The sequence below is a fragment of the Pelodiscus sinensis genome, chromosome 31, assembly GCF_052426305.1.
Source record: "Pelodiscus sinensis isolate ZL-2025 chromosome 31, ASM5242630v1, whole genome shotgun sequence".
Classification (NCBI taxonomy): domain Eukaryota; kingdom Metazoa; phylum Chordata; order Testudines; family Trionychidae; genus Pelodiscus; species Pelodiscus sinensis.
The window spans coordinates 8981735-9003435 of record NC_143082.1 but is presented as its reverse complement, the minus strand read 5'-3'; the positions used below and the strand labels follow the sequence as shown (position 1 = coordinate 9003435).

The 21701-nt window shown below is 56.4% G+C and overlaps 1 protein-coding gene across 4 annotated transcripts in view; it reads right to left on the bottom strand.

The window, feature by feature from the left end:
• Window positions 1-15586: 15586 nt before the first annotated feature.
• RAPGEF3 (Rap guanine nucleotide exchange factor 3) overlaps window positions 15587-21701 on the bottom strand; it is a 50894-nt gene continuing 44779 nt past the window's right edge. For 3 of the 4 annotated variants that reach the window (XM_089774617.1, XM_089774618.1, XM_075902088.2), the window contains exons 26-28: window positions 20718-20772; window positions 18978-19049; window positions 15587-17607 (exon numbers count right to left, since the gene is read on the bottom strand). In XM_089774617.1, coding sequence (XP_089630743.1) covers window positions 17489-17607; window positions 18978-19049; window positions 20718-20772 — 246 coding nt within the window. In that variant the 3' untranslated portion in view covers window positions 15587-17488. The remainder of the gene's footprint in view (window positions 17608-18977; window positions 19050-20717; window positions 20773-21701) is intronic. The other variant, XM_089774619.1, reaches the window with a different exon arrangement.

The following is a 21701-nucleotide window of genomic DNA, read 5'->3' as shown; positions in this document are numbered from 1 at the left end:
CTCCTTTTATATCTCAATTGTCTAGGAAACCCACAGGTTTTTTTAGCAGGCTTCCTGCTTCTATTGTACTTAAAAAACATTTTGTTATTTGTTTTTGGCTAGCTGTTCCTCAAAATCTTTTTTTGCTTTTCTTATTACATTTTTTACACTTGATTTGACAGTGTTTATGTTCCTTTCTATTTATCCCACTAGGATTGGACTTCCAATTCTTAAAAGATACCTTTTTGTCCCTCTCTGCTTCTTTTACATGGTGGTTAAGCCACAGTGACTCTTTTTTAGGTCTCTTGCTATGTTTTTTAATTTGGGGTATACATTTAAGTTGGGCCTCTATTATGGTGTCTTTAAAAAGTTTCCATGCAGCTTTCAGGGATTTGGCTCTAGTCACTGTGCCTTTTAATTTCTGTTTAACTAACCTCCTCATTTTTGTATAATTCCCCTTTTTGAAATTAAATGCCAGAGTTCTGGACTGCTGAGGTGTTCTTCCCACCACAGGAATGTTAAATGTTATTATATTATGGTCACTATTCCCAAGCGTTCCTGTAATGGTTATCTCCTGGACCTGATCCTGAGCTCCACTCAGGACTAAATTGAGAATTGTCTCTCCTCTTGTGGGTTCCTGTACCAGCGGCTCCAAGAAGCAGTCATTTAAGCCATTGAGAAATTTTATCTCCGCTTCTCTTCCTGAGGTGACATGTATCCAGTCAATATGGGGATAATTAAAATCCCCCATTATTATAGAGTTCTTTATTTTGGTAGCCTCTTTAATCTCCCTCAACATCTCAGTGTCAGTATCGCTGTCCTGGTCAGGTGGTCGGTAATATATCCCTACTGCTAAATTCTTATTATTGGAGCATTCAATTACTATCCATAGCGATTCTATTGAACATGATGATTCATTTAATATTTTTATTTCATTTGATTCTACATTCTCTTTCACATAGGCTGTGTCTAGACTACATGCCTCTGTCGGCAGAGCCATGTAGATTAGACACATAGGCAAAGGCAAATGAAGCCGCAATTTAAATGATCGCGGCTTCATTTACATTTACATGGCTGCCGCGCTGAGCCGACAAACAGCTGATCAGCTGTTTGTCGGCTCACCGCTAGTCTGGACGTTCCCCCTGTCAACATCAAAGCCCTTTGTCGGCAGCCCCGGTAAACCTCATTCCACTAGGAATAACGGGGCTGCCAACAAAGGGCTTTGATGTCGACAGGGGGAACGTCCAGACTAGCGGGCGAGCCGACAAACAGCTGATCAGCTGTTTGTCGGCTCAGCGCGGCAGCCATGTAAATGTAAATGAAGCCGCGATCATTTAAATCACGGCTTCATTTGCCTTTGCCTATGTGTCTAATCTACATGGCTCTGCCGACAGAGGCATGTAGTCTAGACACAGCCATACAGTGCCACTCTGCCACTCACCAGGCCTGCTCTATCCTTCCGATATATTTTATATCCCGGTATGATTGTGTCCCACAAATTTTCCTCATTCCACCAGGTTTCAGTGATGCCTATTATGTCAATCTCCTCCTTCAATATGAGGTGAACTATCTAGTTCACCCGTCTTATTAGTCAGACTCCTAGCATTTGTATAGAAGAACTTTAAAAATTTGCCACTGCTTATTTGTCTGCCCTTCCCTGATGCATTGGATTCCTTTATATGAGGTTGTTTGTCTGCTCTGGTCCATGGTTTGTCCTCTCCCCTCCTCTCTTTCCGACTACAGCTTAGAGAATCTCTATCAATGGATTCTCCTCTAAGAGAAGTCTCCATCCAATTTATGTGCATCTCCACACAAATCAGCTTTCCCCCATCTCTTAGATTAAAAACTGCTCTATGGCCTTTTTAATGTTTAGTGCCAGCAGTCTAGTTCCACCCTGGTTTAGGTGGAGCCCATCCTTCCGGTATAGGCTCCTCCTCTTCCAAAAGTGTCCCCAGTTCCTAATAAATCTAAACCCCTCTTCCCTACACCATCGTCTCATACACACATTGAGACTCTGAAGTTCTGCCTGACTACCTGGCCCTGCACATGGAACTGGAAGCCTTTCCGAGAATGCCACCATAGAGGTCCTGGATTCCAGTCTCTTTCCTAGCAACCTAAATTTGGCCTCCAGGACATCTCTCCTACCCTTCCTACATCATTGGTACCTACATGTACCACGACCACCGGCTCCTCCCCAGCACTACACATAAGTCTATCTAGATGCCTCAAGAGATCCACAACCTTCACACCAGGCAAGCAAGTGACCATACGGTTCTCCCGGTCATCACAAACCCAACTATCTATGTTTCTAATGATCGAATCACCCACTACTAACACCTGCCTCATCCTAACAACTGGCATTCCCTCCCCCTCAGAGGTATCCTCAGTGCGAGAAGATACTGCAACATCCTCTGGAAGGAGGGTTCCAACTACGGGATGGTTTCCCTCTGTTCCCATTGAATGCTCTGCTCCCTTGAGACTTTCATCCTCTTTAAGAGCACTGGGGCTCTCAGACTGGAGGTGGGACAGTGCTACAGTGTCCCGGAAAGTCTCATCAGTATAGCTCTCTACCTCCCTTAGCTCCTCCAGTTCAGCCACCCTGGCCTCCAAAGCCCGAACTTGGTCTCTGAGGGTCAGGAGCTCCTTGCAGCGGGTGCACACATAAACCACTCGCCCACAGGGCAGGTAATCGCACATGTTACACTCGATGCAATAAACAGGATAGCCCCCCCTCTGCTGCTGGGCTTCTGTCTCCATTTTTCTTATGAATAAGTTTATGTATAAATTGGGCTTCTTATTAAATGTCTGGAATATAAATTATTATAAAAGTTATGTTTAAAGAAGGTCAGAAGTCACTAGCACCCTCTAACCTCCCGCTCTAAACTCCCTCTCCAAACCCGCTGTTAGCTGCTCCTGTTTGCCCAGGAGATGGAGAATGCTATGGCTCCAGGCAGGATCACCCCACCAGAGCCCAGGGCATGGGTCGTAGGCAGGGTTCCCAGCACCTTCCCAGGCTAAAGCTTAGGCAGGAACCACAGCCCAGGCCAGGATGCAGGGGGCTGGGAGTGGGGGTGGAGCCCGTCGTGGGGATTTTGCCCAACAGCCAAGGTCCCTCTCCTGGCCAGTTGGATGCCCCTACCTCGTAGTCCTGAGCAGCCTCCTCACTGGGGATCACCATGTGGGAGTGGTGCTCTGAGACTTGTCGCACACCAGGCAAATGGCCTCCCCATCATCCGCGCAGAAGAGCGCAGCTCCGGGCCATGCTGCTCACGCAGCTTCCCCTGGGGCTCCTGGGCTGGCTGCCGTGCTGGCGGCCTGACGCCTTCCACGATGTGCACCAGCTGCCCATTGGGGCTGGACGCAGCCTGCAGGAACCCTGCCCTGCACGGTGGCAGAACACCCCGGCCGCGGAACCGCCCACCTGTCACAGTCAGGGATGGCCACAGGATCCCTCAGATATTCCAGGTAGATGGAGCAGGACCCTTCATCTTAGAGTTTCTCCATCAGGTTGTTTCCTGAGGCCATGGCTGCTGCACTCGAGTATTTCCATGTGCAGGGCTGCCAGCAACAGGAGCTCCTCCTTCCCGGCTTTCTCTAGCAGGGTGCAGCAGGAGGGGCTGGAACAAGGAGGGACGGACACCGGACACGGTGACGAGAGGCCGCTGAGCACAGTGGATTTGGTTTTGATTGCAATTTCCCCTGTGGAAGCCCTGAGCGGGTTTTATTGCTGGGAATTTCTGCTCCAGACTCACAAGCACATTGGAAGGGAAACAGCTGTCGCAATGCCCAGAGTTTGGGCTTCCATGTTTTTTCAGCCCAAGTCAAAAGAGCAGGTCACCCTCCGGAGAGCTATAAACCAGATTAATGGGCTCCTGCCCCACTTTGCCCCCTGGCACCCTAGCAGCTCCGGTCCAGTCGGCAGTGCTCCAGCCCTGTCCTGGGACAGTGCACCCTAGGCAGGAGCAGGGAGCCACGGGGCTCCATGCATTGCTCCCACCCTGATCACTGGCTCTGCACTCCCATTGGTCAGTTCCCAGCCAATGGGAGCTGGGAGGTGGTGCTTGTAGGTGAGAGCAGCATGCATGGCATGCCACAGTGTTGCTGCGCCCCCCGCCCCCCCACCTAGGAGCCAGACATGCTGGCTGCTTCTGGGGCACAGCACCCCAGGACACACAGGCACCAGGTGGCCTGGTTTAGTGCCACTGCCCAGGAGCTGCCCAGGTAAGCCTGAGTCCCAACTCCCCCCCAGCCCAGCCCTGAGCAGCCCACCAAACCCAGAGCCCCCTCTTGCACACCAAACCCCTCATTCCTGGTCCCACCCAAAGCACACCCCCCCAGCTTGCAGCCTGTATGCCCTCCTGCACCTCAACTACCTGCGCCAGCCCGGCGCTCCTCCCACACCCTGGACCACCATTTAGGGCCAAACCCCCATTCAGAGCCTTCACCCTGACACAGGGAAAATGAGGGTGAGGAAGCACAAGCCACTCAGGGAGAGGGACTATAGTGAGTGTAGGGGTGGGGCCTCAGGGAAGGGGAGGGATAGTGAGTGATGGGTGGGGCCTCGGGAAAGGGGCGGGATACTGAGTGAGGGGTGGGGCCTCAGGGAAGGGGCGGGATAGTGAGCGAGGGGTGGGGCCTCGGAGAAGGGGCGGGATAGTGAGCGAGGGGTGGGGCCTCGGGGAAGGGGTGTTCAGGTTTGTGCCAATAGGAAGCTGATGACCCTAGCTGAGGCTGAAAAGGGGGAAATTCTGAGACCAGTGATTAGGGGGCAGTGAGGCAATTGTGAGGCTGGAAGGGCAACTGAGGCTGGGGAGGAGCAAGGATTTAGAACTAGCTCGGAGCCGGAAGGGAGCAGTTCTGACAGGTCAGCGGGAATAAGGGGAGGGAGACCAGGCTGAGTGGGAATCGTAGGAGGGCCAGGTTTTATGGGCAGGAGGAGTGGGAGGAGCAGGAAGCTGCTGGGGTGATCCTGTGTGATCTCTCCATGGGGAAGCGTCAAAGGAGCCTGAGTCTCACACACTCTTTTGGGTCTCCCAGGAGCTCACTGAGGAGCTGCTAATGACTCTGCCCGTCCCCACCCTCACCGACTCCACGACCACTGTGAGCAGCAGCCGCAGGTACCGAGACGTGCCAGGCTGGCTCCTCATGCCCAAGGCTGGGCGCTGCCCATCCCAAGGGTGGCTCTTCTGGCGGAGTGGCAGGAACGTTCACTCCTGGCTGGGCTGCTATTTTTGCTCCCAGCACATGACGTTGGCCTTGAGGAGAGGGCCACTCCCAGGGCAGATACAGGAGGACCCGTGACAGGTGTTATTCCAGCGCCACCATTGACTGGCTCTGGGGCCTTGGCATGCCCCAGCTCAGTGCCTCAATTTCCATTTTCACCAGGCTGGGCCTCTTTCCCTGCAATCTGACACCCGTGTTGGTGCCTGTCCTGCTCCCACGCTGCATTGTCTCATGCTGGCTCCTCTCTCTTGCCAGCACAGTGCAACATGCCCCCAATGCATAGGTGGATGTCTTCAGCATGGGCGCAGAGAAGACATGACCATGGTCCAAGTAGATCAGCCGGGAGCAGGAATGGCCTCTGGTCCCTTGCACTCCAGTGCTACAGACTGAAGGGGGCAGAGATGGAACAGGCTGCAGGGCTGAATCCTTCCCTGCAGGGCTGAATCCTTCCCCGCAGGAATGGTTACATCACCCCTTCATGGGGAATTCCTTCCTTCCGCAGGCTGTGTTCTGCCACGCACCCCAGCTTCCGGCTGTAGCAACTTGTCTCTTCCATACTTTGCTGCCTACAACAAAGCGCCTAATATCAGGGACCATGGTCTATAAGATGAAGTTGTAACTGCCACTGGGCGGATTTGAACCTGGGACCTCAGCGCAGGAACTTCTACAGCTTGAGCTAAAAGCAAGCTGGCTCTCAGCTTAGGCTGTAGAGCACCCTTGTTTGTGGCTCTTGCTGTAGGTGGCCTAAGTGCCACAGCACAGGACAGTGCTCCACTCCCACTAGGGCTGTGTCTACCCTGGCGCGTTCTTGCACAAAAACATGCTGCCTGTCTATGCTGGCTGCGCATTCTTGCGCAAGCAAACAGACATTGTGCTGTAGAAAATCAGGGCTTCTTGCGTGAGGACTCTGGCGCTCCCTCTCGGGAAGAAGCCCTCTTGCGCAAGAGCTCTTCCAGAAGAGGCCAGTGTAGACAGGCAACATGAATTTCTTGCGCAAGAAGCTGCCAGTATAGACATGGCCCTATAGGTGTGTGGGTTACAAAGTTGCATGGCGGCTGGAGAGATCCCCTTGGGGCAAAGCCACATGAAGCAGATGCCTGTCCCCGTTACTAGAGAAACCTCTAAGAGGAAGGGAATAGACCTTTGGTCTATCAGCTGCAAAAGGCCCGTGGCCTTCGCAACATTGCCAGGAAGTCTCTGCTGAGGATTCCCTGTTGCTTCTGAGAGCTGCACTTTGCCCTGGGCCCCGCTCTAGGAAGAGCCTCTAGGACTTTTGATCTCCCAGTGTCTGCAACTGCGCCATTAGCACCAGGATGTGGAGTCTGGCTCTGGACAATCATCAAAAGACTCGTGTTCAGCTCTTCAGAAATCTCATTGCAGTGGGGCAGAGAAGATCGTTTCTCCAAAGCGCAGTGCTGGCCCCCAATGGCCTTGCTCCAGAGCTGCCAGGCCAGGCATGGGGAGAGCAAGAGCTTGGCATCCTCTAGCTTTTGTTCTAGCTTTTTACCTGACAGTCCCAACTCTTGCCCTTGTTGAACCCAGATCCCTGTCACAGCCTTAACTCCAGCTTTGCTGCTTCTCCTTCCCACCCCCAGAAACTGAAATACCTGCAGGGCAACCCCAGCGCAAAACAGCTCTTGACTTTCAGTGTCAAAGCAAAGGGGTAAAGCCCGAATAAAAATAGCAGCTGGGCTGACCCGAAGGGGAGGCCTCAGAATTCCTTCACTGGCAATGACAGACACTGCTGAAAAGCGTCTTTTCCATGATTAGTAAGTGGACAGTAGCCTTTGTCTCAGAGCAGCCCCTTGGAGACCCCTTCCCCACAGAGATGATGCACCCTTAGCCTGCCCCATGCCGCAGGGCCACCTTTCCCTGTTCAGTCAGCTCTGAGGTGCAGCACCTCTTTGTTTTTACATGACTCCGTGGATTGACTAATTGGAAAAGGGGGTGCGGCACTCACCCCCCTCTGTGCTGGGCCCCGAGAGGGAGGGTTTGTGGCAAGATCAGAAGTAAAGGAGGAGCCTGTTCTTGCCAAATGTTTGGCCAGCGAGGTTCAGCGGTTGATGTCTCCTGCGGTGGGACAGGCGTTACGCTGGAATAGGCTCGGCGGTGTAGCTGCAGGCTGTGCCTAGTACGTGGAGAGAGGGGTGAGCAGCCTGCACCTCGAACACTATAGTGCGAGATCTGATGTTGAGCGTAAATGCCACATCAACTGCCCTGACTGGCTGGGATGTCTCAGGGTGGAGGGTGAAATCAGGAAGGGCTGGGGGTGTGGCTCTCTGGAGCCAGAACTGTGCAATGAGGCCCTGAGGGCTGTAAAATCCACACAGGCTCAGCCTGGAAGCGGCAATTCTCTGCAATACAGGCTTTCTGGGGCAGCCCCCCAGTGCATGAGGGGGGCTGGTCTGTGCCTGCTGTTCCTACCTGACATTCTGCTCCCGGGGCACCTGCTGGAGTTGAGTGTTACAGGGCTAGAGGGGAGGGGGAGCAGGTGCAGAACTGGGGGTTGCAGCTTTGTTCTGCCTGTTCCCTGCAGGGCCGTGGTGCTGTGAGATCTGCTGGAGCAGAACTGTCTTTCCTGGGGCACTTGCACCTGTCTGTGGGTGCAGGGTACAATCTAGACTAGGGAGCAGCTGCACCACCCTTGCCTTGCAGCCCAGGCTGCCTTACATTGCCTTGCTGAAAGAGTTCCTGCCTAGACAGCCTTCCTGCAAACAGGCCACCCCCAGAATGTCTATCACTGCAGCCTGACAGCACCACCAGCTCCAAAACAGCCCCAGGCTCAGTTTTTTGCTCTACAAATGTGTGGACTAGGCACCACGATATGGGGAGGAGGTAGAAAGCCTTCAGTGGAGAGAGAACAGGTTAAGAGCTACTTAGAAAAGTTAGACACACACACATCCATGGGGCCGGAACTCATGCATCCAAGGGGGACTGAGGGAGTTGACTGATGTTATTGCAGAGCCTTTGGCCATTATCTTTGAAAACTTGTGGAGACTGGCGGAGGTCCTGGATGATTGGAAAAAGGCAAATGCAGTGCCCATCTTTTAAAAAGGGGGGAAAGGACAATCCAGGGAACTACAGACCGGTCAGCCTTACCTCAGTCCCTGGAAAATCATGGAAGGGATCCCTAAGGAATCCATTTTGAACCACTTGGAAGAGAGGAAAGTGATCAAGAATAGTCAGCATGGCTTCACCAAGGGCAAGTCGTGCCTGACCAACCTGATTAGCTCCTGTGATGAGGTAACTGGCTCTGTGGACATGGGGAAGTCAGTGGATGTGCTATACATTGACTTTAGCGAAACTTTTGATACGGTCTCCCACAATATTCCCAGCCAGTTAAAGAAGTATGGATTGGATAGATGGACTGTAAGGTGGATAGAAAACTGGCTAGATTGTCGGCAGTGATCAATGGCTCGATGTCTGGTTGGCAGTTGGTATTAAGCAGAGTGCTCCAAGGATTGAATCTGGGATTGTTTTTGTTCAATATCTTTATTAATGACCTGAATGAGGGGATGAATTGCACCCTCATTGTGGATGACACTAAGCTAGGGGGAGAGGTAGATAGGTTGGAGGGCAGGGATAGGGTCCAGAGTGACCTAGACAAATCGGAGGATTGGGCCAAAAGAAATCTGATGAGGTTCAACAAGGACAAGTGCAGAGTCCCGCACTTGGGACTGAAAAATCCCAAGCATTGTTACAGGCTGGGGACCAACTGGCTAAGGAGCAGTTCAGCAGAAAAGGACCTGGGGGTTACAGTGGATGAGAAGCTGGATATGAGTCAACAGTGTGCCCTGGTAGCCAAGAAAGCTAACAGCATATTAGGGTGCACTTGGAGGAGGATTTCCAGCAGATCCAGGGAAGTGATTATTCCTCTTTATTCGGTACTGGGTGAAATCACACCTGGAGTATTATGCCCAGTTCTGGGCCTCTCACTACAGAAAAGAAGTGGATGCAATGGAGAGGGTCTAGCAGAGGGCAACCAAAATTATTAGGGGGCTGGAGCACATGACTCACAAAGAAAGGCTGAGGGATTTGGGCTTATTTAGTCTACAGAAGAGAAGAGTGAGGGGGGATTTGATAGCAGCCTTCAACTTCCTGAAGGGGGTTCCAAAGAGGATGGAGAGAGGCTGTTCTCAGTGGTGGCGGATGGCAGAACAAGGAGCAATGATCTCAAGTTACAGTGAGGCAGGTCTAGATTGGATATTAGGAAAACTATTTCCCTGGGGGGTGGGGAAGCACTGGGATGGGTTCCCTAGGGAGGGGGTGGAATCTCCATCCCTAGAGGTTTTTAAGTCCCAGCTTGACAAAGCCCTGGCGGGGATGATTTAGTTGGGGTTGGTCCTGCTTTGGGCAGGGGGCTGGACTCAATGACACCTGACGTCTCGTCCAGCCCTGGGATTCTATGATTCTACGGAGCTCAGCCGTTTCTTGGACAATGCAAGTCTGTTAGTTCATTAATAGAAATAAGTACCGAACGTGCTTATGAAGTTTCCCAAAAACTTCATGTCAAACACAGCAAGATGATATAAAACATGATCATTGACCACAATGAGATCTTAAGGGAGTACAAGTACATAGAAGTCAGAAACAGATACAAGAAAAACAAAGATCAAATGTTACTGGTGCTTAACTGAAACTGTTAAATTCAAAGCAAAGTTTTCTCATCAAATGCTTTCAATAGTCTTACTGACCAAACTTCTTAGCTCAGGACCCTTTCTCCCAGAATCCAATGGCTTCTGCCTTTGGTGCTTCAGGTGACATGGAAGCGAGGAGAAAGCCTTAGGATATTTGGCCCTCCTTTTTTATAGTTGAGGGACCTTCCTGAAAAACATTTCCAGCTGAGTGAAAGAAAAAATGTCCATGCCGCACTTTCCTCACTTGTATGAGATTCCTTTGTTTTCCCTCCTTCTTGAGTCTATTCCCTGCTTAAGTGAAAATTAAGCAGAATATGCATTGCTTTGTTCCAGACAGACCTGTAGGCCAACCTCTGTCTGGAACATGTGTTAATAACACCATGCAGTGGAGTCTTACCGCTTCCTGTGCAACGTTGCCAGGTGTTTCATCAGGAATCTTCCTGAAATCAGCAAGTTGAATTTGCAGATGATACCTCACAGGGCCACTTGCACAAAGATGATCAGAGTAGTCTGCAGGGGTTCACTGTGTCACACCGCCCAAGAGCAACAATGCGGTTGGCACAGTCTCTTTTATGCTGCTCTTTTCAGGGCCTGAGAATTCCCACACCTGGAAAAGCCTCTCCCCGGGGCAGACCTCACAGTGAGATCTAGGCCCTGAGATGAGCAGGTTCCTGATCTTCATTACCTTACCTAGTGTGATGTAGTGTTGGTACCTTGCTGGTTGCTATGCTGGGGCTGTGGATGACCCCCACTGGCTGCTGTCTGTAACATGGCCCAGCAGGACAGGGGATGAGTCACTAGGCAAGGGTCTCTCAACCTGTCCGACCAGCTACCCCCAGGGAGAGAAACAAAGGAAGGTGGAATGCCGCCCCTGGCTGGGGGCAGGGCTGGAAGACAGGCTTAGTTTCTGTCTGGGAGCATGGAGGAGACAGACTAGGGAAAGGGGCTGGAATTTAGGGGCCCAGTCTCCCCCATCTCAAGGGGGGCTGAGGCATCCTAGGCCTGCCCTGGAACCAGATGACATCTGTGCTGTGCTGTATCCTGGAGAAGCAATCAACTCCCTCCATTCTACTGGCTGGTGGAGTCTGTTTGTGCCACTACGGGGGTGCAGGAGACGGGAAAACCCCAACGCGCCGTCACACCTGGGCTGTGGGAAGAGTGCTGGTTCTTGGCCAGACCGAGCAACCCTTCCCCTCACATGCTAACACAGGCTGTGAGCTCTCCAGCTGAAGTTCCCATCCCTGGCACTCAGCCAGCTGCCCTAAAGCACGTGCCCTGAGGTTTTGCTTCCACATGCGCTGACAGGACTGTTCCAGCTTCCTCTGAACTCCAGGAGCAGGGTGCCTGCCACGAGACCTCTGAGGATTCGGGCCGTGCTGGTTGTGATGGGTGCTGTACAGCTTACGCTGCCTGCCCCATTGCAGGGAGAGTAGCCCTGGTTGGCACTGGCACCTGTAAGTCTGAACAATGCTCCAAAAGTCCAATTCAGCCCAGTGACTCAGGACGTGCTTGTGGAGGCCCTGCCAGAGTTGATCCCTGTGGAGCGTGGGGCTGTGCTCTGGAGGTGTGGGGCCTGTAACTGGGAATGGGTCTCCTGGAGTCTGCTGGTGGAGCTGCCCCTCCCAGCACCCACAGAGCTCTCTCTGTGGACATCTTGGCCCTGGATCGTCACGAGAACGCTGCCGTGGAAGGGGAGAAGGGTCTGACTTCTCTGTGCCTCAGCACATGCTTGGGCAGCCACTGGGAACATGGGAATGGCTCTGAGCCAAGGTCCATATCCTCGTTCTCTGAGAGGCGCGTGGAAGAGGCAGGCGTGAGGACCCTGCGGTAGCAAATAGGGAATGCACCATCCTCCCCATCACATTGTCTTGTTCTGGCCTTTAAGGGTGTGTCTGCAGCATCTGTACTGCAACCGGAGCTCAAGATAAGCTACGCAATTTGGGCTACACAATTTACGTAGCTTATTTCAAGTTAATTTCAAAATAGATTATTTCATATTTTGGCGCTGTCTACGCAGCACTGATTTCAAAATAAAGCACTGTTCCAAAACGGCCCTTCCTCCTCGTGGAACAAGGGTTACAGGGACGTCGGAATAGCGAGCTGGTTATATTTCGAAATAACGGGCGTGCTCAGAAGATGTGGAATAGCTATCCTGGGATACTCCGGAAGCCCGAATAGCGCCGCAGTGTAGATGTAGCCTACTCGTGGAGGTCAAGTCGACCTAACTGCTGGTGTCGGCAGAATTCTTCCCACAGCCGAGCTGACACCTTGTGGGGCAGCACGTTACCTACCCCAGCAGGAGACCCCCTCCCACTGGTGTTTCACTGACATGCTGCAGCTGCACGGCTCCCGCGTTTCAAGTGTATATGGGCCTGTAGAGTAGCCTAAGCCCTGCAGCAGGGTGGGAAAGGCCGGCTCTAAAACCTGTCGCTTATGATGCAAACAGCCTGTCCTGCTCTGGCCCTTGCCAGGCTTTGGGCCTCAGCGACACCCAGGCCAGGGAGTTCCCACTATTGCACGTGGCATGAGACAGCTTTTGAATTGCCCACCACCTTTTCTTGCAACCAAACAGCCCCTTGCTGTGCTGAGGGATGGCGAAGACAGACCCCCGCTCTGGGATGCAGGCACACTAGAAGCTCCACTCTCCCAGCTGTCGGCCAGTCGTGGCCTTCTAGCCAGCTCGCTGGTCTCTTGGTGGTCTCCACTCTCAGGTATTGACCCCAGTTCCAGGGCAGGGCCAGGGAGAGTGGGTGTGCATGTCTCACTGCTCACCGCTTGCTGCCTAGGGTTGCTGGGGGCCAGCCCCAGAATGTGCAGCTGGTCTCACACCAGGGATTAAGGAAGGCCCAGCTGCTGGCTCCGACAGCGACCCTTTGGAGGTCCATCTGCTAGCATTTGATTTAGGGGTCTATCATAGACCCCCAGATTGAACCTGAGTACAGGCCCTGCTGGTGTCCTGTCCTCACTGTGCAAGGAGCGAGGGAGGCCGCCGGGAGCACACGATCGCATCGGCCTCCTGTTGTGTAGACGCTGCAGAGGCTCGGCTTAAGGTAAGCGAAACCAGCTATGCATTTGCGTAACTGGATGGTACCTTAAGCCAACCTGCCTGCTCTAGTGTAGGCCAGGCCCAAAGCAGCACATGGGAACAATCCGGCTCTGCTCTGGTCTGAGGCCTCTGTCTCTCTCCTGGCAGGCTATTCCATGGCTTCTTCCTACCAGTCTCCCTCCTCCTCACTATCCTCATTGGAATCCTGCTGGAACCCCAGCACAGGGTGCAAAATCTGGGGGCTGCTGCAGCACCCCTGCATCCCTACTACACCTACTACACCTGTGCCTCTGCACTGCCACAGGGCACCCCCCGACCATGGTGCCCCATAGCAGTTGCCCAGGTACCCACCCTTAAGTTGCCCTGCTTCCTACTATTGTGTGATGGGACTGAGCCAAACCCTGCTCCAGGGCCCCCTGAATACGGGCTGTGGGCCTGGCATATTTCCAGCTTCTGGACATGTAACCCCTGATGCCAGGCTGTAGGTGCTGGCCTGGCCTGGCCTGGCCTGCTGGCAGGGAGTGAGGGGTAGGCTGGGGAAGGAAGTGGCTGAGTTTGCTTGTACCCTGAATGTGATGGGGGTGGGGGCAGGGTGGGAGACAGAGCCTGCCAGTGTGAAGCCACCCCCCCCCAGGAGCTGTGCCAAGTAGACACCCCCATTCCCTGCCTGTTCACACCCAGACCCTGAACCCCAGGCTCCTGCTGCACTCCTCTCCCACCCTGACTCCACACCCACTCATGTACTCTCCCTCCTGCCCTGACTCTACACCCCTCCTGTATTCCCCTTTCCACAGACCCTGCATCCCCAGCCCTACCACCTGCCCAGAGCCCCCCATTCCCAGCCCACTCTTGCGCCTCACCTCCTGCCCAGCCCCCACATCCCCACCCTTACCCACCTCTCCTGCATACTGAACCCCTCATTTTGGTCCCACTTCAGAGCCTAGTGGAGCCCCACAACATCTACTAGCCCTGGCCCCCAGAAGAGTTAATCCAGCCCTGGGAGAAGCCCCCGAGCCTTGGTGCCCCCCAAGGGGCTGGAAGGTGAGGGGAACCATGGTGCCCTGAATTGCAGGAGCGAGGTGTCTCTTTTTTCCTGCGTATCGGTGGGGGCCACATCCATAAGGGAGTTTTAGGGGGTTTTATTTTTTGCTCCTCACTTGGGCATGTCCCACGACTGGTTTTTCTGTGCCCGCCCACCCAAAACAAGTTCCTGTCCTGGCTGCCAGCTCTATTTACACCTGAAACCTTCCATGCCAAAATACAGGCTGCTTGCCTTGAGCTACAAGGGGCATGCGCTTGAGCGGTAGCAATAATAGGGTTGTTAATGTACAGCAGGGCTACTCAGCTTTGGAAGCCCCGGGGGCCACAATGATACTCACAGCACATGCCAAGGGCCGCAGCTTAAGTGTGGTTGCATATACATGCAAATAGCTTCTTTTACACAATGCCCTGGTGCTCCCGGCACCTCCTCCACGGGGGCTAGAAACACCGACACCCTGTACCCGTCTGTTCAGCCAGCCCGTCCGCTTGTCTTCCAATGTTCAGCCCGTTGTGCAGCGTGTTCCGCGTGGAGGCCACGTTCAAAGGATCCTACCTGCAGACCATGTGTTGAGCCTCGTGTAAACCCAAACCACACCACAGGCCGCATGCTGAGTACCCTGGGATAAGGCATCCGCCCTCTCACTCCGCCCACCCAGAGAGCAGCCGGACAGCCAACTCAGGCTGCTCCAGGGATGGAGCCAGCGCCTGCATTAGGAAGGCAGGATAAGGGTCATGCTGAAAGTAGGGAGGTGGCATGGAGTCCTGCAGTGGCTTAGGGGATAGGGCATCTGCTGGAGAAGCACAGGGTGGTGGGCTTGAGTCCTGCTTCCCCCTTGGCCGTTCAAGTCCTACCCACGCAGAGAGCAGCCAGACAGCCAACACAGGCTATCCCAAGGATGGATCTGGCTCCCACATGAGGCAGTCAGGATAAGGGACCCACTGGAGGTGTGGTGGATCCTGGAGTAGGTTACAGGATTGGGCATTTGCTTGGGGAGCTCTAGTCCTGCCCACTTTGGAGCAGCCCAGACACCCAACACAGGCTGCTCAAGGGACAGAGCAGGAACCTGCATTAGGAAGGCAGGATAAGGGACATGTAGGTAGGTGGGGTGGGTCCTGGACAGGGCATTTGCTGGGGAGTGCAGGATGACAGGTTGGTGTTGAAAAGCAGCCAACACAGGCTCTTCCAGGAACAGAGCTGGCTCCCGCATTGGGAAGGCAGGATAAGGGACACACAGAGGCTGGGTCTAGACTAGCCAGTTTTTCTGCAAAATCATTCGATTTTGCAGAAAAACTTGCCAGCTGTCTACACTGGCCACTTGAATTTCCGGAAAAGCACTGACGATCTCCTGTAAAATCATCAGTGCTTTTCCGGAAATACTTTTGCTGCTCCAAAAGACTTTTGCGCAAAAGTGCCAGTGTAGACAGCACAGTAGTGTTTTCTGCAAAAAAGCCCCGATCGCGAAAATGGCAATTGGGGCTTTTTTGCAGAAAACCACGTCTAGATTGGCCACGGACGCTTTTCCGCAAAAAGTGCTTTTGTGGAAAAGCATCCTGCCACTCTAGACGTGATTTTTCCAAAAATGCTTTTAACGGAAAACTTTTCCGTTAAAAGCATTTTCGGAAAATCATGCCAGTGTAGACGTAGCCAGAAAGTAGGGAAGTGGAGTGGGTCTTGAATGGGGATAGGGCACCTGTGCACAGCCTGCTTCCAGCGTGACAGTGGCAGAGCTGCCAGGAGAGTTTTCCCACGAGGTCTCACTCCCCTTCTCCCCATGTATCTGACATGTCCGCAGGGCCAGGCTGGGGGGGGGGGGCTCCAGCTATGGGCAGCCCCAGGAGCTGCGTTCAGGGGGGAGTGGGGTTACTTCACTGCTGCCAAACTGGAGTCTCTCAGTACCAGCAGACGTCCTCCGGGAGTGCCAGCGAAAGTCCCTTCAATTCAGGGCACTGACCAGAGACCAGCCCATGTCTGTGCACAGGCCCAGCCTTGTCCTCTCCAGCACAGTCTGTGTGCCAGCCACCCAACCCCCACCCCACTGCTCCATCAGACCCCAGCAAGCTGCTCCCCCAGCAGGGAGGGGGGCCTGGACAGTGAGGAGGGTGACGAGAGCTCCATGTTGTGCAGACGCACCTGCACTGGGGGTCTCCCATGCAGCCAGGCTCTCTCTGAGCTTCAGGCTAATGAGCTTGGGGGCCCTAGGCCTTTACCCAGCCCGGGAGGCCCACGCTATCTGTGGCCAACCCACTGCCTACGTGCTGCAGGGCAACAGAGCTGAGGCAGGCGTTATATGCCAAGAACTGTTCCCGCTGCAGCAGGCCCATGGGACACCTCCGGCTGTCTCTACCCGATACCCAGCCAGCTGCCCCACTGCAGGCTGTGCTGCAAGGCAGAGGTATGAGCATGCATACCGACCCCGACCCCTGGGGCAAGAACAGCATTCAACTTGTCAGGCCAGTGCTGCCCCAGCGCCCCAGGCCTTTGGGCTGAGCCCCTTCTCACTCACATGGATGAAGCCTTGATGCGCAGGCAACGGACATGAGTGACGTTGGCCAGGCCCCTCAGCAGTGGGACCCAATACCATACACCCCCCACTGGAAGGGGCACTGCTGGGCTAGGCCTGCCCTGCCCTGGCCGGCAGCGAGCTGCGTGCCCAGAAATCCTGTCTCTGCAGCTGCTGGGGAAGGAGCTTTTTATTTCCAGCTCTTGGAAAGAGGAAGAAGTTTTGATCCAGCCTTGTCTTGGCAGTGGAGGACCATCCACCCCCTCCCCCAGCCTGGAGCTCGCCAGCTCTTTCTTCCAGTGGGCCCTCTCCTGAACCCACCACCTGTTAGTCGCTGGTCGGCTCAGCTGGGCAGGGCCTGGCACCCTTTACCCCATGTTTACACTAGCCTTCGGCTCTCCAGCACGGGCTAAGCTAGGCCAGGACAGCCCAGGCCTGAAGAGATTTTTGCTCCGCCGGCTTACGGGGGCTGGCGCCTTGTCAGCAGGGGAACTGTGGGAGGCGCAAGCTAACCCCCCGCCTCACCCTGACAGGTCCAGCCGTGGGCACTATAGCCAGGGGCCAGATCCGTTGTGCCTGGCGCTGTCCCCTTCATGGTGCAGGGAGTGCAGGAGGCACCAGAGCAGAGAAGCTGCCTTCTCTCCTTGGCAGGTCCAGGCTGGAGATGCTGCTGCAGGACCAGGAAGGGAAACATCCCTGGGTACAAACCACTTCTCCTGGCAGCAGTGAGTAAAGTCAGAGCATCCGGCCCAGCCCCTTCCTGTCTCTCCTCCGAACAGAAGTTGCATGAGCTGAAAGCCGCCATTGGGGCTGGCCCATCACTGCTCCGGGCTCTGGCCAGCCAGCTCCACGTCCGAGAGAAGCAGCACAGCAGCCCAAGGGAGCCCTGGTCCTGGCTGGGCAGGCAGTCTGGAAGCAGTGGGGGCAGTGGCCAGCCCTCGCCCGGGAGGTGGAGAGACACAGCTGCCGCGTGCAGCCAGGCAGGGGCACTGTGCGGGTGGGGAGCGTGCCCCTTGGAGGTCCTAGCCTGGCTCCTCCTGCTCTGCCCCTGGTCCTGTGTGTCAGGACTCAAGGTCCCGCGACAGCCGCGACAGCTCCTTCTGGTTGTCGATCACTTTCAGGTGCTGGAGGTAGGCCCAGGTGGAGACAGGACTCCGTCCGCTCAGGGACAGCTCAGAGCCTGCCGGAGAGAGCCCCAGATCAGAGGGGAGACGCTCTTGTCTAAAGCCCCCAGCTCAGCCCAGGCCTTGACACAGAGCTCTAGGGCCCAGTGCTGGGTAAGCAGGGATGGGGCAGGCAGCTGGAAGTGCAGCTTGTGCCTGGCTCTGTTGGACTCTGCCCTCGGCAGGGCTGGGCTGTGCACGGAGGCAACGCAACGCCAGGCTCACAGGAGCACCCCATGAGTGACCATGGGAAAGGCGGGGGGGGCAGCCTCTGGGCTGGGACGAGCACAGGAGATCCTGTGAGGGTCCCCACCTGACGGACGGCTCAGGACAGGCCCAAGGTCCCAGGCGAGGCCGTGGCAGAAGCCACTGGAAGCTGGATCCCTGCCTTCCTTATCCAGGCTCAACCCAGCCCAGCCCAGCAGGCCCACTGGGGAGGGCAGAGGGGACGAGGCGGCTGAATGGCGGCCGGGTTCCAGGCACTGCCCCGGCCCCTCGTGGGCTGAGTCAGGTGGGGACGTGGGCTGCAGTCAGGCAGAACAGGTCACTACTGCACAGGGGCTAGGCGCTGTCCCCTTCAGAGCAGCAGGGGAGGCAGCCTCAGGCTAGGCCCCCAAGCTGCCCTGGTGGCGTCTAGCTCCTCCCCACCAGGCAGGACTGGCAAGCTCCTTTACTGCAGCGCTTTCACCCTGGGACCTGCCAGTGAGCCAGAGGGAAGGGCAGGGCTGCTCCTGCGTGCACAGAGGGGGCATCTCCGGGGCAGGCAGGCAGGTGCTGCCAGCTGTGATGGGGTCGCTGCTCTCCCCTGCCATGACTCCGGCACAAGGGGGCCATGCTGGCAAAGTGGCAGACTCAGCTCCCGCTGGCCCTTGGCTGATGCTGCAGGAAGACGACGGGTCGGGAGTGCAGGGACGAGGGCGGAGGGAGTCTTCTGTGAGTGGAGGGCAGGAGGCGGTCCCCGGCTGGAGGGGACTTGGAAACCTTTTGATGTGCCCTCCTGTGCCGGGGTGGGCTGTGAGAACACAACTAGCCCTGCTCAGGGGCTGGCCATGCTCCCCAGCTATGGCCAGAGGCAGGAGCACCCCAGAATCTGCCCCAGCTGCTGTGGGTGAGCAGGCAGGCCTCTGCTCACGCTCCCACCCCGGGCCTGACATGCTCTCCCTAGCACAGATGTCGGGGGAAGCCCCCCAGGGGATGGCAGGGAGTAGGCCATGCCCACACGGGGCGCTGGGCATGGCTGGTGCTGGCAGAGATGGACCGCGCAGCGGAGGGGTATGACTAGCCATGAATGGGGAAGGGGTAGCACTGGCCTAGCCTCCCCCACCCCCATGTTCCAACTCATCCCTCCCATAGGCTAAGGCACGGTAAGAAAGGTGGGGCTCCATACAGGTGGAGATCCGCAGGGCCTGGGGGTCCTCCAGCACATGGGGGGCACGACTCCGCAGCGGCGAGATGGGAGCTAGGAGGGGAGAACAGAACCAGATGTCAGGAACTCACAAGCATGGGCTTCCTTGCCCCTCTACACACCCCTCCCCCAACCTCGTCCTGCCTGGGCCCCAGCTACCCTACACGCCCCTCCCCCAACCTCTGCCTGCCTGGGCCCCTGCTCCCCCATACGCCCCTCCCCCCCATACACCCCTCCCCCAACCTCTGCCTGCCTGGGCCCCTGCTCCCCTATACGCCCCTCCCCCAACCTCTGCCTGTCTCGGCCCCCTGCTCCCCTACACGCCCCTCCCCCAACCTCTGCCTGTCTCGGCCCCCTGCTCCCCTACACGCCCCTCCCCCAACCTCTGCCTGCCTGGGCCCCCTGCTCCCTTATACGCCCCTCCCCCAACCTCTGCCTGCCTGGGCCTCTGCTCCCCTATACGCCCCTCCCACAACCTCTGCCTGCCTGGGCCCCTGCTGCCCTATACGCCCCCTCCCCCAACCTCTGCCTGCATGGGCCTCTGCTCTCCTATACGCCCCTCCCACAACCTCTGCCTGCCTGGGCCCCTGTTCCCCCTACACACCCCTGCTTCAAAGGAGGGGTGCTACAAAGCAGCAGCACTGCGTGGAGCCCAAGGTCAGCAGAAGATGGGCTCCATGTGCTGCTGCTACTTTGAAACGCTGTGTGGAAAGTCCCCAGCTGACCCCGGGCTCCGTGCGGCACTCCAGGACCAGCGAGCTCCATGCTCCCCGCAGCGCTTTCGCCTTTCAAGTGCCCTTATCGACCAATCGAATAGTCGATGCAAATTGCACTGACTATTCCATTAGCCAATAATTGAAATGCAACATCCCTCATTTCCGCTGGCAGCAGACGCCCAGCCGGCTGTGTGGAAAGTGAGCCCTGGACACTGGACACCTCCTCAGAGTCCTAGCAAAATGCTGATCAAGGGCTTGCAAAGCCCCAGGGCGATTCTAGCCCGGAAGCGCACAGCAGGGAGGGGTGCACCCTGCTCCCAAGAGAAGACAATGGAGGGCTGGGACTGTATCGGGGGGTGCAGGTCCCCCGGCACAAGCTGCCCTATGGATGGAGGATCCCACTCAAAGGGGGACGCTGGGTGAGCTAACCTTCAGGAGGGGGGTTAGCGTCCTCACTTTAACGTAACCCTTTGCCTCCAGGCTGTCCTCTGTTCTTCCTTAAATGGCCTCTGACTTGTTTGTAGGACGCACCGTCCAAGTGCTAGGAGCTGAGTGAGGGGAGGCCCCCCAGGTGCAAGGCATAAGCTGGGGACCTGCTCCGGGGAGTGTCCCACAAGCCTCGGGGACACCTGAGGGGTCACTGAGCTGGAGAGAGAGAGCGGGGCCTGCGTGGCCCATGGCGGGTGGAGCCAGGGAGCTGACTCTGGCAGGTACAGACATGGTGCCTCACAGTCTTGGGCGCTCCCAGAAAGCATCACAACACATGCGCCCCTTTTCCTCCCAGCCCTCCTGCTCCAATGCCCCCATCTGCCAACATCTCCCTGCTAGGTGCCCTTCCGCCCCCCTGCCCCAGTACCCTCTCCTCCTGATCCCTCTGGGCTGCCCTGGCTGGCGGAGCCCAGCACTGGAGGTGGGTTCCCAGGGGAGGTGCTGCCCGCCACGGCCCTGGAGCACGGCTTTCCCAGGGCTGGGAGCTGTCCTGCCCACAGGCCCCGTGCGCACTCACCATGCGTGTGGCTCTGGCAGTGGTGGATGATGCGTACGGCCTTGGCCATCATTCGCTGCAGGAAGGACAGGGTCACTCACTGACCAACCAGCGTGGCACGGCCACACCCCAGCTCCTTGCAGGCCACATCCTCACAGGCTCCCCTCTTCTCCCACTCTGGAAGCCTTGCCCAGCACATGCCCACGTCCGTCATACAGACACCCCCAGCAAAGGGCCACGTGCTAAGCAGCCACAAGCCTATGGACTGGGGAGGCACTGCGACGGGCAGCTCCTCTGCTCAGCTTGGTGGCACTGCAGGAGGGGCAGGTGGAGCCAGCCATGCCCGGCTGGGGCACTGCCATGGGGCAGAGCAGCCGCAGACGGGGAGTGCTTCCCTGTGGTGGGTGAAGGGAACGGCCCAGATAGCCCTGTCCAGCTCCTGTGCATGGGCACTCTCAGCAGAGCTGTGAGCCAGAGCCGGCTGGGCGGTCTGAGCACATGGCCAGGAGCTAGGACCCCTGGATCCCCATTGCAGTGCAGCTTCCTCCCTGGAGAAACAGGTCTCGGAGCTGTCTGCTGGGGAGCCCCAAATGCCTTCGCCTGCGGGCAACACGTCTCTTTGCGACGGGCGGGGCTGAAGGGGGACAGGCTCCACCTCCCAATGCCTTTGCTTGGGGCAGCACGTCTCTTTGCGGGGGGCGGGGCTGAAGGGGGACAGGCTCCGCCTCCCAATGCCTTTGCTTGGGGCAGCACGTCACTTTGCGGGGGGCAGGGCTGAAGGGGGACAGGCTCCGCCTCCCAATGCCTTTGCTTGGGGCAGCACGTCACTTTGCGGGGGGCAGGGCTGAAGGGGGACAGGCTCCGCCTCCCAATGCCTTTGCTTGGGGCAGCACGTCACTTTGCGGGGGGCGGGGCTGAAGGGGGACAGGCTCCGCCTCCCAATGCCTTTGCTTGGGGCAGCACGTCTCTTTGCAAGGGATGGGGCTGGGGATAAGGCTCCACCTG